Source organism: Sceloporus occidentalis, unplaced genomic scaffold, assembly GCF_023333645.1.
Source record: "Sceloporus occidentalis isolate IW3139 unplaced genomic scaffold, rSceOcc1.0.p SCAF_5, whole genome shotgun sequence".
Classification (NCBI taxonomy): Eukaryota; Metazoa; Chordata; class Lepidosauria; order Squamata; family Phrynosomatidae; genus Sceloporus; species Sceloporus occidentalis.
In genome coordinates, this window is record NW_028316985.1 from 86,667,698 (window position 1) to 86,682,646 (window position 14,949).

The 14,949-nt window shown below is 42.1% G+C and overlaps 1 protein-coding gene across 4 annotated transcripts in view; it reads right to left on the reverse strand.

The window, feature by feature from the left end:
• CACNA2D1 (calcium voltage-gated channel auxiliary subunit alpha2delta 1) overlaps positions 1-14,949 on the reverse strand; it is a 463,694-nt gene that overhangs the window by 14,890 nt on the left and 433,855 nt on the right. For 2 of the 4 annotated variants that reach the window (XM_089524631.1, XM_089524629.1), the window contains 9 exons: positions 12,542-12,580; positions 10,669-10,740; positions 7,898-8,050; positions 7,755-7,807; positions 4,429-4,484; positions 4,205-4,334; positions 3,643-3,755; positions 2,791-2,873; positions 758-846 (listed from right to left, as the gene is read on the reverse strand). In XM_089524631.1, the coding sequence (XP_089380757.1) occupies positions 758-846; positions 2,791-2,873; positions 3,643-3,755; positions 4,205-4,334; positions 4,429-4,484; positions 7,755-7,807; positions 7,898-8,050; positions 10,669-10,740; positions 12,542-12,580 (788 nt within the window). The remainder of the gene's footprint in view (positions 1-757; positions 847-2,790; positions 2,874-3,642; positions 3,756-4,204; positions 4,335-4,428; positions 4,485-7,754; positions 7,808-7,897; positions 8,051-10,668; positions 10,741-12,541; positions 12,581-14,949) is intronic. The other 2 variants (XM_089524632.1, XM_089524630.1) reach the window with 1 other exon arrangement.

Genomic DNA, 14,949 nt, shown 5'->3' on the forward strand with positions numbered 1-14,949 from the left:
TCATGTGCTTTGCATGTCATTATGAGCAGAGCTCTTGGGACAAGTTGAAGTGATGTATAAATTCTACATCTTGGGACAAGTTGAAGTGATGTATAAATTCTACAAATGTACCTACAATTGTACCTGGTATCATTATGACTGTCACAAAATATGGCATGACACAAGCGTAACAGTGGCAACAGATGACAATCCAAATGTCATGATGAAGGATGCCAGATAACAAAGGGATGTGACCACATAAGCCTAATCTGTATAGTGTTTCCTAACCTGCTATTTGAGATCTTGAACAAGTTATTCCTTGGACTACAGTTCGCATAATATCCCAGACAGCATGACCACAGAGTAGGGGACTCTGTTGAAATACTCCAAAAAAGTAACTTTTCCAAGTTACTTTTGGAACACAGAATAGTAACTAGCTCACATGTGGAAAAAGAAGCCTGGCTGTTTCTCTGATAGAAAGTAATTAATTTACTTATGAAGTTAATATGTCACCATGTATGTGGTCAGATGCTTACTATGCAAATAACCACAGAATACCCGACTCAGAACAAGAAGAATATGATATTGAGGCCTGCTCCAAGGAAAAACAATATTGGAACAAGCCCAGGTTGTCATTATTTTCTTCCACAAAACAATAAAGGACTTATGGCACACTCCCAACCCAAGTACTCACTTCATGTGTTTTTAATGATATGCTAACAAAAATGTTAACTTTGAAAGAATAAAAGAAAATGCAAAATTAGAGAAAGTAACTGACCATCCACACCACATGAAAACTTGCAGAAAAATGAAGAGAGGAGCAGACATCATGGCAGAGGCACGACTCGTTGTGCATATAGGCTGATCCTATTAATAAACGGGCAAAGTAGCAAGTAGAGGAAAGGAAAGAGAACACAGAAAGAAACACATACAAGATGAGAGTTCATGCAGTTTGCTGGCATTTAGCAGAGTTAATGAGAAAAAGCATCCACCCAAGAGCAAAGAGTTTCACAGTGAGAATTGCAAAGGAAACTTAACCGAAAGTATTAAACAGTTAGAATCAGAAAAAAAAATCAACACAAAGAATAGCACACCCAAGCTAGTGAGCAAGACTACTTGCACTTGCACTTTCACACACAGCAGATCTAGTGTTAGTAAGTCATTTACATTATCTTTTGATATTCTGCCAGTTTTTTGGTTTTTTTTGTGGGTTTTTCAGGCTCTGTCACTTGACTCCAGAAGGTTTGTAAAAGAAAATTCCTCATAAATACAATTTTTGACTGCCCACACTTGATGCTTCAATATTTTCTGTGTGGCACACATTTTTTAAAAAATGAATTCATTTGTGTGTTTGTGTGTATATTTTTGTTCTCTAAATCTAGTATGGTTAAATTTTGGAACAGAGGAACAGTCAATCTTTTCCTCACCATCCTGAAAGCCAAAATCTCACCCAGAGGAGAACAATATACAGTGAGCCCTATCCTTACGTGGGGGATCTGTTCCGGATCCCCCCGCATAAAGGAAAATCCACCTATGCTTAAGCCCCATAGGAAATAATGTGGCCCGTGCATGTGGCGGAGCCATTGTTTATCTCTCCAAGTGACTTCTCTGCAAGCTGGAAGCCACGTAAAATGTGTCCGTGCATAGCGTGGGCGTACTGTACATATCTGCTATAATGTGTGGTAACTTCTTTTTATTTTGTGGAAATGATGGGAAAGGAAGTAACCCTTGATTTTAAAAAAGATTAGGAGCCCTGGTGAGCAGTAGTTAAATATTGGTACTGAAGCCACAGGTTTGTGAGTTTGATCCCTGCAGGGCTCCAGGTTGACTCAGCCTTCCATCCCTTCATAGGTCGGGAAAATGAACTTATTAGGCGCAATTGGTTTACACATTGTAAACTGCCTAGAGAGTGTTTAGTTTACTATTAAGCGGTATAGAAATGTAAATGCTAAATGCCAAAAGAAAGGTATACTGCACCTCCTACAAATTAAGTAAATTTATGTTTTCTACTCTATGGTACTGTGTTTTGGAAAATGTTTTCAACTTCAGTGATTTCTTCTGAAGGCCACTCAAGAGGGCCTCTTCTCATTGAGCCAGAAATGCATTGGGCTTTTAAAAAAAATACTGAATAAACAATTTACTATCTCAGAATACATGGAGCTTGTCTCCTCACTGCTTTCCTGGTTTTCAACATGTTTTCATTACTCTCTTCACTACAGCCTGATTTAATAGTCACTCCACAACACTAGAGCAATGTAATCATCTGAATCTGTGTGATCATATCCATGCAGCAGCCCGCAGAAACAATCCTCTTCCAAGTGTTTTTGTATGATCCCTTAGATCATAATGTGCCACAAGCAGGGAAATATGAAACAAATAAACTACAAGGCAGGACAAAAAGAAAGTTTTAAACTTAACTTTGGTGTTTTAAACTTAACTTTTCAAGATTGCTTTGCCATCATTATGTACAAATCTTTGTCACAGATTGTCCTGAATAATAATAGTAGTAGTAGTAATAGTAGTAGCAGTAGTAGCAGTCCACCTCTCCCTATGGATTCAGGCAGAGATCAAGGTCATTCTAGATAGGAGCTGTGTGTGAAAGCATGGCAATTATAGCAAAGGCAACTCAGGAAAAAAAGCAGCTATTAATTTTATGTTAATTATGAGAACATGTGAAATAGAGCAATTATGGCCAAGAATAAACAGTAAGTTTAATGAGCGATAGGTCAAAGTCCACAGACCTTTCAAGGTGCAAACTATTTTAAAAATGCACATTTTATATTGCAGGGAAGGCAATCTCAGAAGACCTACCTTAGCATCATTATCAAAGCAGACATCAGGTCCTTTCCTGTATCTGGGTTGTTTCACCATTTCGCAGGGGTTAGGCCCTTCATCTAAAGTTTGATTAAAGAACAGGAAAAACAGAAATCTCATGTTTATTTAAACAGCACAAACCTACAGCTGAGAGGTAGGCCCCAAGGAGTCCCAAAATGTGAAAAATCTCCCAGTGCTTGATTGTTTTTCTCGATGGAGTTTCTCAAGTTGTTGGGACAGCTTTTCTAAGAGAAAGTGAGAAAATTTGAAAGGAATCTTTACACGTCCTCTTAGAGAAATGAAAGTAGTTGTGGTCCAACACTTTGGACAGGCACTGGGTAGGGAATGGGACTGGGTGATAAATTTGCTTATTACATGATATTCATGAAGCCGTGAAATGGCCGTTAAGACAGTGACTTAGAAATTAACCAATGCACACCTTAGAAAAAAGAGAGAATTTATAATCATTTTAACTTGGGGTTTTGGTCCTAGAAATATTATGGTTATGTTACATTAAATATTATGATATTATAAATTATGCATTATGATTATGTTATACAAAATCATACATTATATATTAAGATTATTCAAACAGGATCTTCATATGGAGTGGCCATCTCTCTAGGGAGATTATCTGTATAGCAGAAGTACTGTACACCTGTGCTGCAACCTCCATCCATACAAAGACTGTTAAAGCACAGATATATATGAACTGGGCCTGTTTTGCTGGGTGATTTGCTGGATGACTGAGAATCAGATAGGTATGGAGGGGGACTCTGCAGATCTTTCAAATGCTATAATTTCGTAAGAAAATATAAATCCAGGGGAATATGAAACTCTGAAAGATACCTGGTTTCTCTGCTTGCATTAGTGGCCTGGCATCACAATGAGAACACATATCTTTGCTGTCGCTCATTATGAACACTAAATTTGTATTGGAAATTTTCTCTGCATGAAAAAGTCTGAGAAAAGAAAACAACAAATTCATGAAGCTGTGATAAAAGAAACAAGCAGGCAATATTATATGAGTATTTTTGAATGTCAAAATTACAATTCCAAAGACTAAATGCCACTTGAGAGAGCTACAACTGGCATGATTTCATTTAGCAATCTTCTCTTAGAGACAAGATATATCAGCTTCATAGGCTCCTACTCAGCCCAATCCCATTATCTGTTCCTAAGCACTATGCAATAAGGCAATAAAGCACATGCATCATTGTACCAATGAGGTATCAACAAATTTTAATACTATAGATGACTGCATATCCTGATGCATTCCTTTCTAGCTACTGTATTTCAATAAATGCTAGTTTCCCAATTGTATACACATGTTTCTCCAGTATGTGAAAAAAGTAATAAAAAATCCTACGAGACATTTTACATATTTTGAAACTGGAAGAAAAAAAGCTACCTGGAACAGTTTATACAGTCTAGGATGTTATTAAATGTTTTTTCATCATTCCCAAAGAAATACTGTGTTTGTACAGTAATGCAGCTTTGTTTTGATGGGCTGGCACTGAGGTCTTCATCCTCTACTTCCACTATGAAAGAAAAAAAAAAGAATATTTTCAGTTCTGCAAGAAGTTACAAAGGCAAAATCAAGGCACATTCTCCTATACTTGACCCTTCACTTACCTGCACCAAGAAAACGTGGAAATGTTAGGCCCAAAAAGAGCTGCTGCAATATAGACCTGGATGTAAACATGATTACAGAGGAATATAATAATTGTAGAAATATTAGGCATAGTCATTACAGTAATCAAGAATTCTAATCTTCCAAGAAGTGCTAACTCTGTTTATTGAGCATATACCAAATCCAGTTAAATACTGGACAGACCAACAGGAAAATCATAAGTATCGTACAAGGTTAGTAGTTACTCTGAGTAGTTCTTGGATTTATGAGGGACAGAGTTAGCATTACAATTTAGACTGATGATTTCCACCCCATCTCTTCTTCACTTCCATGAGACAGGAATAAGAATGCGCAAGAATCAGGAATTCATAAGAATGTGAGATAATCAGGCACAGGGCCAAACATTTGAATTTTTGTCTAGATATACTTATATGTCCTTGAATGTAATCTCTACCTTTCTCCAAACAATTACATTCCTAACAATATATATATATATATATATATATATATATATATATATGCGCCTTTATTCACAGGCTTTCATTCTGCCAATAAACAGTTTTGGATTCTTGGTTAAGAAATTTCTTTAGCCTTGACACGAAGTAGGTAATACTAATAAAATTTATTCGGTCTTTGACCAGTATAACGAAGTAGGTATGTACAGCTTATATCCAATGTAAAATATAACAATGTCCTCATCTAATTGGATCTCAGGTGCTCTTTGTTTTTAAAAATGTACCGACTCTTGTGAATTTATAGCCCCCTGAAGAAGGCCTTAAAAAAAAAGCATCCTGAAAAAGTGTCTCCTTTTCTTCTGATGTTAACTGGCTGCTCCCCTGTTCTGGCTCTTCTTGAAATAAATGGCTAGAATCCTGTTGGGTACCAGCCAGTATAAGTACGTCTATAGATTTTGCAAACAAAGGTCGGTTTAAATCAGTGCCAGAAATGATATCATTCACTATGGGTCAAAACAGACGGCCTCTTTGTGGTGGCTTCCTGGCAGCTTGTGGGCATGTTGTTTAGATGAAGCATGCCCCCAAGCTGCCAGGAAGCCACTGTGAAGTTACCCACCCAACCACATGGTGGGCAGCTTTGTAGCGCTCTGATGGCATGACGTTTATACGCTGTATGCCACAGGAGTGTTGCAAAGCTGCGGTTGCAGCGGAAAAGCTGGCTTTTTGCTGGCTAAAAAAGGAGCAGGAAAAGGGTGTGGGTGTGTTTTGGTACTCCAGTGTGGCTTGCTGGGGAGTCTGGGAATAAAATCCGGCCCACATTTCCTCCATAGTTGTTCACCCTTGGATCATGGCCAGTTTATGTCCAGATGGGTAGACCTATGCCAGGAACTGACTGAGCAGCCATGAAAGAAGCAGCAACTAACAACCTCCCTCCCCATGTAGCCATATAAGAACACTGGCAGAAAGTTATGCAGGGCAATTTTGGGTATATTCCAATGAAGGCTGATTTCCCCCTCCCCCTTCTGTTACAATTATTTTTATTGAAAATGTTCCTACATTTTTAAAAATGAAGAGCATCCTACTAACCCTGCCCAGCTGTAGGGTACATGATATATAATATTTATCAACAAGCCTGTATTTTCCATGGGTTCCTCCTCATCCCCCACCTCAGGAGTCTCTCTTATCATGTCAACTAACATGTATAACATTCTGAGTCTTTAAAGTTGCACACTGAGTTTCCTACAGACTGATTTTCCTATTCTCGAACCATCTAAAGAAACTGGAGGAGGACAGAGAAGAAAAGAAAGAAAATAAAAAGAAGAAAGGGGAAAAGAAAACAATGGTGCTGTTGGTGTATTGGAGGGGTAATACAAGTGATTAGAATTCATTTACTTAGCAAAGGTTTTAGACAGTCTGTGGCCCTTACCACTGGCTATGTTTACTAGGGCTGATGAGAGCATGAAATTTCTTGCAACCCAATTCTTTCTTGGAATTACAGTTTCATCTAGTCTTATATGTGAATCATGACTGGTGCACAAGCAACCTACTATTTTGTTTTATTTTGATTTCCCGATACTTTTCAGATAGTTGAACCAGTACATTTTCTCATAACTTTTCATTTCTGTTTTTCACTGATGTATTTTCATTCTTCATGCAGATTATCAAAATAAATTAACTCTTGTTTATACATAAGTAACACAGCACGAAAGGACTGCATCCTTCTGGTGCTGTGTTTCATCAATGTTCATATCAATAACCAGTGCCGCAAAGACACAAATTAAAAGGGAGAACTAAATGCTGTGGCAAAATTCTGTATGCATTAACAATAGAATTAATTTTCTAAATCCTCTATGTGAACTGGAGCAGGATCTGGAACGATGCAAACCCACAGAGCAATAATGGGCCATTAACAAGGGAGATCTGTTCTCTCGTAAAATACAGGTAAAAAAAGTTTTACCTCAGTTTCCTATGGTTTTCCTACATTAATTCTGACAGTGTTGTTTCTCCTTTCATTCTTATTATCATTTAACTGACCTCTTGTTCATAGCAGCTCCCCACTTTACCAAATCCTTACAAGATTTCATTACATATAACATTTCAAGAAAGTACTTGCATGTGAAAAAACAAAACAAAAAACCCTTCTCAATGTACAAACTGAGCCCTGATTTTCTCAGTTTGATGCTAGTACTGATAATCTCTTTTTACTTTAGTCATGTTTCTGTTTATTTTCTGGATTACTGTCCTACACAGAAAGGCATTTCAGTTTCAGATATCAAGGCCCTTAATTCATGTTGTGTTATAAATTGCAAAATTATTTTCTATGACCTTGGTGAGAAAATGTGTATATTTTTGTTCTGCTGGGTATAATTTATTATTCAGATAAAGGCATCGGAAGGATGAAACAGACTGCCCCAAAGGAGCGGCTTTGCGCAACCCCCTTTAAGTGCTGGATTAGGGCTGTGGCAACCCTCCTGATCTGGTGTTTTTTGGGCCCAAAATGCCACTCCTTTTTGGGGCAGAAAAGAGGTGCTCTTTTTGTTGCCACCCCAACTCTTCTGCACGCCTGCGGCATGTGGTGTCTGGTCGCTGGACTGCAGGAATGCCCCAATGCTGCCCACCATCTGATCGGGCAGGTGGCGGGATGCTGGATTGGATGTGGAGTCAGGGCATGTGGTTGCCACACCTCCACGCTGCCAGGAAGCTGGCTCAAATTGCAGGTCTGTTCAGCCCCAGAGAGTACTTTCTATTTAGCTAATTATTATAAACCCAAAAGAATGCAGGGGAGAAATTTGAAAGAGGTAAATCTGTACTACATACAAAGGCTTCATCAAGACTTTGGTCAAGATAAAACCTACCTGAAAAGTTCCACTTACCAAGCAGCTGCAGACGCCCACCACCCTAGATGTAAAATATCTGCTATTGTAGGCTAGAAAAGAGAAGAGAATAAGTTAAATGTTATAAGGATCTCTAAATACTTATCACCAATAACAACATGGAAAGGTGAGAAGACACTGACCACATGGACAGAGCGGAGTCCAGCTCCTTGCCTTGGCTCTTCTTCTGGATCACACTGAGACTGATAGTCATAAGACTTATTGAAGGCATATAGTGACATATTAATAAGACTGCGCATGAGGCCTGGATCAATCTCACCAAAGAATTTTCCAATCTAGTACATAAAAGAGAAATTTGTTCAAGAAAACATAAATAGTCTTTACTTTAGACATACAGTACTTAATTACTGTTCCTGCTTTTAACTTGTTTGCCAAATAATGTAATGGTCAACACTTTCATCAACATCACAGCAATCTAGCTGTAATTGATCAGGAACCTGGCATTTTATGAGGCTTTGATGCTAAACCAGCAGGTCCCCCTGATGTTTTGGGTTTCAGCTCCTAGACCCATGATGGTGAACCTATGGCACGCGTGCTGGAAGTGACACGCGATGCTATTTCACCAGGCATGAGCGGTGAGGGAGAAGGTGGAAGAGGCACTCGCGTGCCCGTTCTCCCTCCTCCCTGCCATTTTCGGGCCTCCCGCTGTCTCTCCGAGACAGCAGGAAGCCAGAAAGTGGCACTCAGGAGGAGCCAGAGGAGCGTGCATCTAGGTCCTCCTCCCAGCCCTTTCCTGGCCTCACAACCTGAGAGCAGCCACTGACAAGGCCCTGTCCTGTCCTTACCAGAAAAGCCTGTGATGGTGGTGGGTTCAAGAGAAAGTACTCCCTGGAAGATCATAAGACTTAGGCAAGCTCACATGAGAAGATACAGTCTTTCAGACAGTCTTGACCCAAGTGGTGTAGGTCACCATCAGAATTTTAAACCAGCAGTTGAATTAGACTGGCAACCAGTGAAGCTGTTTCAATAAAGGAGTTTTGTGTTCACCCCAGGTCTCAGCCTGGCCACAGCACTTTGGACCTGTTGAAATTGACAGTTTCCAAAGATAGTCACATGTAGAGTGCATATCAAATGGGATGTAATTAAGGCATGTTTCACCATAGCCAGATCTGACATCTCAAGGAACAGGCACAAGTGGCACACCAATTTTAACTGTGCAAACACTGTCTTGGCCACTGCCAGACCCTGACCATAATGTACAGCTATACATGAATCCCATGTCACCTTACTTCTGGCCATAGGTATGGAACGTACAGTAAGAAACTTATAATAAAAGATGCAGGGCAGTGGAGGGTGGCTGTTTTATTATGGTTCTTATAATCAGGTATGGAAACAACCTGATGACATCAAGTGAAATGAGTTATAGTACATTTTCATGTCACTGTGTTCTTCACATCACACATGTCTTAGAACCTGTAAGTCCTATAAATTAGCAATTAAATATATTGAGGAAGGGTTATAATATTAGGATGTAGACAAGCCAGAGTGTGTCCAGAGGAAGATGACCAAAATACTGAAGGGTCTGGAAACCATGCCTTATGAGGAGAGAATTAGGGAGCTGGGTAAGTTTAGCCTGGATAAGAGAAGGTTAAGAGGTGATATGATAGCCCTGCTTAAGTATTTGAAGGGGTATCACATTGAGGATAGAGCAAACTTGTTTTCTGCTGCTCCAGGGAATAGGACTGGAGCAATGGATTCAAACTACTGGGAAAGAGATTACACTTCATTATTAGGAAGAACTTCCTGACAGTAAGAGGTATTTGACAGTGGAACACATTCTCTCAGAGAGTGGTGGTCAAAGAGAGTCTCCTTCTTTGGTCGTTTTATGGCCATCTGCCGGGGTGATTTGATTATGTGTTCCTGGGGATCCTTGTTTCTTGTGGTCTCTTCCAACTCTATGATTCTATGATTATGTTTCTCTTAATTTACAAAGTTATATATTTCTGCATACCTATGCCATCCTCTGAGTAAGGAGAAACATCTATCTTATTTTTGGGTCGCCCTGTTCACTTTCCAAACTGATAAACATTTGACATCAGACTTTTTAATTAGAGCAAACAATGATAATGTGAACACAAAAGGTTATGCAAATCATTCCTTTAAGGAATGCAATAAAGTGTTCCAGGATCAAGCATTCAAAACAATTTTTTCTACAATTTTTTTTGACAGTGATGGATTTTTCAATTGAAGATAAGAAATTTCATATAACCTTGGAACTCATAAGACCATTTTATCAAAGTACACATTTTATGCTATGCACACCACAACGATCCTATCAAACACTGTATGAACTTTGTAAACATCCACTTTGTATTTAGAAACATTCACCATATGCAGTTTTATCATCCAACTATTGACTATTTGTTATTTTTTAAAGCACCACACTCATTGATTAATTTTAATTTGCTTATGGTGATTTATATTTATTTTTCAGTCATTCATAAACAGTCTTCTAAAGATAGGTCTGGATTATTATCTTCCTGCTGCAGATGGACTGTCTGTGGATTGCATTAGGTTGCCTACTGTGTAGACTGAAGTGAGGTTTGATGCTGTTTTCCGTGATGTACTTGTGCCGATGTTACAAGTGTGTATATGCTCAAACCCTAAGTTTGGTGATTATGAAATAAGAGAGTTTAAGGTTAGAGAATATAAGAAGTTTCACTCTTATACAGGGTGACCAGAGGGTCTCCTTTTCCAGGGCAGATCCTACATTTCATCCTGTCCAGGAGGAATTCCAAAATGTCCCCTATTTTGAGCATGTTTAAGAAGCATTAATTTGTATTAGTGTTTTTAGCTTTTATTTGGTAATGTCCTACATTTTTCTTGAATTGCCTACATTTTATGGTGCCTTGTCCTCCTTTGCCTGGTCACACTGCTCTTACATCACACTTACCTCTGGAATATAAGCTTCCTGATTTGTCATCAGAAGAAATCCTCCATCATCAAGGATTACACAATCAACATGCTATCAGTAAGAAAAGGAGGAGGAGACTATGAGAAAGGGCTAGCAACGCAGTTTGCAAATAAATACAGACAGAGAAATGGAAATCTCTCTTATCAAGTGATCAGTTAATCAAGATCTAAAGGTGCACAAAATTTGACCTATGTCTTCAAGCTAATTTGTGCTTGCAGAAGCCTCCTGCTTTACTAATTATGTTAAAAACAAGATCTGTGCTTTCCATGTTCCTTTTAAAAAGGAAAAAACTCAAGCATTTCCTCACCCCTTATGAAATCTGATAACAAAGCAGAAGTAATAGTCACTTTAATGGATTTATTGGGAGATGTTGGAAGGGGGAAGTGAACATTTCTCATCCTTGCTCTGTCTCAGAGTCTCAGAGGCCACATCTTGCTCTTATATGTTCTGGTACTACATCCAATTTTTAATATTTAATTTTTCTTTTTAGAAAACATTCAACTGGAATACTGCTTCAGAGTGTGGTGGAGTCTCCCTTCAAGTTTTTTTAAACAGAGGGGTTTTTTTTTAACAGAGACTGGATAGCCATCTGTTGGGAGTGTTTGGATTGCATAGTCCTGCAAGGTAGGGGATGGACAGGATGGCCATTGTCCTCTTTACCAACTTTATGATTCCCTTATTCTAAGTGGCTGATTAAAGGTATGATTTATAAAGTAAGATTTCTAATCCATAATATATTTTTTCTTTTCCTGTGACACCAAGAAGTTAATAATATAGAACAATTACTATTAACATATGATGGTCAAGATACTATATGTCACAATGTAGTTATGCAACATTTGTCCACAAAACATTTCCCAGCCCCACCCCACGGCCATTCCATGGCAGATGGAACATGCAGGGGAGAGGAATTACAGCAGTATCTGGCTATATCCTCAAAGCCAGACACAGAATGTTTGCACCACATGCTAGGATCCACCAGAGTCCTCCAGACATCTTAGTAGATAATTAAAAGATTCTGTGGAGTTTATCACATGAAGGAGATCGGGAATTTATCCTGTGAATATCCCAGAAAAATTGTGCAATTACGCATTACGATTTCACACAGTGTTGCATAAAACCTGCCATTAAAGTGGTCACAAAGAAGCATTAATGTGCATCTTTTTACTTTTGGGATTTCAGTGAAAAATGCATTTTCGATATCACTTTCTTTGCACAATTGCATGTGATAATCATTTGTGCAATTACTTGCCATTTCCGCTTCACTTGTGGGATGCTTTAAATGCACTTTAATCTGTCTTTAATGTCAAAATCAGCCCTAGTGTGATAAACTCCTGTGTCTGGCTGTAGTGACACATTTCTGAGCCTCCTCACTTTATCAGGCATGGGATTCTGAAGCTGCTAAATGGTAAGCCCACAGGAGTTAGATTTTGGGCCTTGCAGAGGAAAGAAAAAAAAAATATCAACCACTGCAAAAAAGGATGGAAGGAAGAAAGAAAGAAAGAAAGAAAGAAAGAAAGAAAGAAAGAAGGACAAGACAAGACGGGACATACACAGGCATGAGGTGGACTTAACACCTGTGTATGCCATTAACAGGATTTCAGCCCATTTCGTTGTGTACAAAATACTACAAAATTTTAACATAGGTCTAATCCTATCAACAACAGTTGTTTCTGGACTGACTCAGGATAGCTAACATACCTTCTCCTGCAAAGGTAGGGAGTGGCACACTTGCTTGTTAGTCTACAAATTGCATGTGTCTTAAATGCTCCAGTGAAATACAGACAAGAATATCTGGCCTTCCAAACATTACCCGCAACAACAGCTTGTCTGCAAAAAGATTTCTGCTTACCACACTGTTTCTTTCACATCCACACAGTTCACTTTTGCACTGAAAACAAAAAACATAAGACATTTTATGAAAGAATGACTACAAAGCTACTTGTAGTAGCTGATATAATGCTACTTTTACAGCCCTGTCAGATTACAACATAAAACCATTTGGGAAGAGCAGTCACTTTTGTTCAAATTCACTAGCATTTATAAATCCCTATTTTGTCTTCCTATGTGCTACTGTCATCAAAATATCTACTAAGAACATACTCATTTTCAACATTAAATTCTATTACAGTCGGCCTTCCTTATACGCGGATTTGCCATCCGCGGATTTGAGCATCCGCGGATGGCAAATTGGGAAATTGTCCCCAATGGCGGCGCGCATGCACGCGCGCCGCCATTGGGGACAATTTCCTTCTCCTCCCTCCCTTCCCTCGCTTCCCTCCTCGCCTCCCTCCCTTCCCTTCCCCTTACTTACCTTCTCGGCACAGCGGCTTGGCCTCCGCCGCCGCCGCTGCGGGGGAAGCCGGGTGGCAGCGGCAGCGGAGGCCAAGCCTCGGCTTCCTTGCCACCGCTGTGCAAGGGCGCGATGGCGGTGCTGGAGGCCTCTTGGCCCCCAACAGCACCGCCACCGGGCCTTTGCCACAGCGGCAGCGAGGGAGGAGGGCTGCCACGCCGGAGGCCTTTAAGGCCTCCCGTGCCAGCATCCAGCCTCCTCCAGGCCGCCGCCGCTGCGGAAGGGGCGGGTGCCGGTGCTGGAGGCCAAGAGGCCCCAGCACCGATACCTGGCCCTTCCGTGGCCGCGGAGGCCTGGAGGAGGCCGGGTGTCGGTGATGGAGGCCTCGAAGGCCTCTGCTGCTGCTGCCGCCCTCTGCGCCTCCTTTTCCTCATCTCCGCGCCCAAAAAAAGGTGTGGAGGTGGGGAAAAGGAGGCGCGGAGGGCAGCAGCGCCGGAGGCCTGCGAGGCCTCCAGCACCCACACCCGGCCTCCTCCAGGCCTCCGCAGAAGGGGCGGGTGTCAGTGCTGGGGCTTCTTGGCCTCCAGCACTGACACCCGCCCCTTCCGCGGCACTGAGGAGGCCGGGTGTCAGTGCTGGAGGCCTTGAAGGTCTCTGGCACTGCTGCCCTCCGCGCCTCCTCTTCCCCACCTCTGCGCCTTTTTTTGGAAGAGGAGGCGTGGAGGGCAGCAGCGCCAGAGGCCTTCAAGGCCTCCAGCGCCAGCACCCGGGCTCCTCCAGGCCTCCGCGGCCAAGGAAGGGGCGGGTGTCAGTGCTGGGGCCTCTTGGCCTCCAGCACCGACACCCGCCCCTTCCGCGGAGGCCTGGAGGAGGCCGGGTGTGGGTGCTGGAGGCCTCGCAGGCCTCCGGCGCTGCTGTCCTCCATGCCTCCTTTTCCCCACTTCCGCGCCTTTTTTTGGGCGCGGAGGTGAGGAAGAGGAGGCGCGGAGGGCAGCAGCAGCAGAGGCCTGCGAGGCCTCCAGCACCGACACCCGGCCTCCTCCAGGCCTCCGCAGCCACGGAAGGGCCAGGTATCAGTGCTGGGGCCTCTTGGCCTCCAGCACCGACACCCACCCCTTCCGCAGCGGCGGCGGCCTGGAGGAGGCCGGATGCCGGCGCGGGAGGCCTTAAAGGCCTCCGGCGCGGCAGCCCTCCTCCCTTGCCGCCCCTGTGGCAAAGGCCCGGTGGCGGTACTGTTGGGGGCCAAGAGGCCTCCAGCACTGCCATCGCGCCCTTGCACGGCGGCGACAAGGAAGCCGAGGCTTGGTCTCTGCCACCGCCGCTGCCACCCGGCTTCTCTCGCAGCGGCGGCGGCGGAGGCCAAGCCGCTGCGCCGAGAAGGTAAGTAAGGAGAAGGGAAGAGAGGGAGGCAGGGAGGGAAGGGAGGAGGGAAGGGAGGGAGGGGAGGGAGAAGGAACTTTTTTTCCAATGGCGGCGCGCATGCACGCGCGCTGCCATTGGGACAAATGGGACTTGAGCATACGCGGATTTTGTTATACGCGGGGGGGGTCCGGAACGGATCCCCACGTATAACAAGGACCCGCTGTATTATTATTATTATTATTATTATTATTATTATTATTATGTTTCACAAATGTGTGTATGTGGGAAGGCTTTCTTACAGCTAGTTGAAAGGGACTGGTATGTAAACTCCATGAACGGAGCACTTCCTTCCACTCAAACATCTGCACTATACCCACTTGTATCCTATGTGGACTTTTACTTCTTCAGGAGACGGGGCCTAAACTGACTCAGAATTTAATGGAATTTTTTGGGGGAATGAGGCTACCCAGCCTTACAAAATTCCCCAATAATATAACCAAACTTTCCTTTAAAATCTCTGGTTTCTAACACTCCTTATGTGGACAGGAAAATGTCTCTTTCTTCTCCTTGAAAACGGCTCAGGCCACAGCATCTGCATGCTTCAC